General features: G+C 48.1%; 1 protein-coding gene across 1 annotated transcript; it reads right to left on the bottom strand.

Annotated features, from left to right (window-relative positions):
* Positions 1-759: 759 nt before the first annotated feature.
* On the bottom strand, positions 760-2,146 carry MCAT (malonyl CoA:ACP acyltransferase (mitochondrial); the record flags this gene model as incomplete). Its single annotated transcript, XM_009070722.1, has 3 exons — positions 760-1,182; positions 1,562-1,779; positions 2,044-2,146. Coding segments are annotated over 3 exons (744 nt in total), but the record flags the coding sequence as incomplete, so codon positions are not given.
* Positions 2,147-2,152: the final 6 nt, after the last annotated feature.

Here is a 2,152-nt window from a genome sequence, read left to right as displayed (position 1 = left end):
GCCAGGAAATGCACACGTTTTTGTTATGCCTTCTTTTTTTCAGTGAAATATTTCTTGTGTAACTTAGCACATTCAATGTGGCACTGGACAACTGGAGGGAAAATTACTTCCATCCACGCGTGGACTATAGGCCAGTAATGACAAACCCCAACGCATTCAAAGTAGCAAGAGAAGCTTCATAGTTTATTTATGGTTTAACATTAAGAAAATCATGTTCCTAGTAATGTCTTCTGCCTTACCCAGCTGCTACCTGGCAATATGGACACAAAATAAAGGAATTTTACATAGATGAATGTCCCTCAATCAGATGAGTTAGAAAACAGGAACATCAACACAGTGAAAGCTGTACCAGCCAGATGGCTCCTCTACATGCACCCTCCAGCCCAGAGCAGGGCCCTCCACACCAACAGTCCAGTTCTACCCCTGAATTAGTGCAGAACATCCCTGCACCAGGCAGCCAAGGCTACTGACAACCTGAATCCATGGCAAGAAAAAAACATCAAAAGAAGAAAGAAAAAAAAAAGAGGGGGCAAGCTGCTCACAGGGTGGAGGCCAAACGATGCTGTTTGGCCTGTTTATTGACAGTTTTGCAGTCCTGACACGGATGGAACTGCCAAACTTTGCTCTCCCACAGCTGAGGCACTCAGAGAAGAAAAACGTTCACTGCGTTAAGCACAGGGTGCTCTGTTGAAGACTCTCTTCTGGGAGCATAAAATTCTACATCATAAAAACCAAGTTATGTGGATTTTTCTCAAAAGGTTAAGTCTCTGCTTCTTCCTCATCTTCCAGAGCATCTACGTGTTTATATTGCTTCCAGGCCTTTAAATTACATTTTTTGAGAATGGCTCCTAGTTGGTTTCCAGGCCCCACCTCGTACGTGTAAGGGAATTCCACTCCTTGCTTTCTCTCATACACTGAGTGCATGGTCTGTTCCCACAAAACAGGTGAAACCACCTGTTTCACTAACAGCTTCCGAATGTGCTTCGAGTGCATATACTTTTTGCCATCAACATTGGAATACACACAGAGCAGTGGTTTCTGGATCTCAATGGATTTTAGGACTTCAGCCAGTGGCTCCACTGCTGGTTCCATTAGTCTGGTGTGAAAGGCCCCACTGACTGGAAGCATTTTTGTACGTGTAAAATAGTATTTCCGGGCATTCTCCTGCAGAAACTCCAAGGCCTATAAAAGAGAGAGAGAAGTGAGACTCTTGCACAACAAAGGTGTGCTCAGTCACCCCCACAAGAACCACCTCATCAGACTTCCACACCGAAGTGCAAAACAAAGGCTGTACATAACTTCCACACCGAAGTGCAAAACAAAGGCTGTACATAACTTCCACACCGAAGTGCAAAACAAAGGCTGTACATAACTTCCACACCGAAGTGCAAAACAAAGGCTGTACATAACTTCCACACCGAAGTGCAAAACAAAGGCTGTACATAACTTCCACACCGAAGTGCAAAACAAAGGCTGTACATAACTTCCACACCGAAGTGCAAAGTAAAAGCTTTTCAAAAGTGAAACCCTAAGTTTAACTCAAGTTATTCTGCAGCAATACCTGTAAGTGTCCTGCAATGACTCTGCTGTCTGGAAACAAGTAGTTTGACACCGTGCACACAGGGTTCTCTATGCCCAGCGATTCGCAGTGTTTACGAGCTTCCAAGCACGCGAATTTGTAATTTGCCTCTCGCCGCCCGATGACCGACAGCATTCCGCTGGGCACAGCTTCCGAGGCCTTTTGCATCGCTTCGGCTCTCACCTTCACCGCGTACAGCGCTGCGGAGAGAGGGGCGCTGGGTGTGAGTGAGAGCACAGCCAAAGGCACCAGCGCGAGCAAGGGTGGCTGTTCCCTCCCGGGGAACGCCAGGGCGTCTAACGCTGCACTGCACACACTAAAGTGCACGGTGTTAGTAGAAAGTAAAACTTATCCTCTAATAAAAAACCGGAAGAGAATGAAGCGGGAGGGAAGCGGTGGTAAGAGGCGATGCTCTGGGAGCAGCGCGGGCCCGGGGAAGGATCCCAGCAGGGTGTTCCAAGCACCTTCGGCAAAGCTCAGGGCTCCAGCGAAGACGAGCGCCGCGAATTCCCCCACGCTGTACCCTGCGGCCGCCACGCAGCTCTCCACCACCTGCGGGGACACACAGAGCCG

This window comes from Acanthisitta chloris, unplaced genomic scaffold, assembly GCF_000695815.1.
Source record: "Acanthisitta chloris isolate BGI_N310 unplaced genomic scaffold, ASM69581v1 scaffold34882, whole genome shotgun sequence".
NCBI lineage: Eukaryota > Metazoa > Chordata > Aves > Passeriformes > Acanthisittidae > Acanthisitta > Acanthisitta chloris.
The sequence above is the reverse complement of the archived record's forward strand: the minus strand, read 5'-3'. Positions and strand labels throughout refer to the sequence as shown.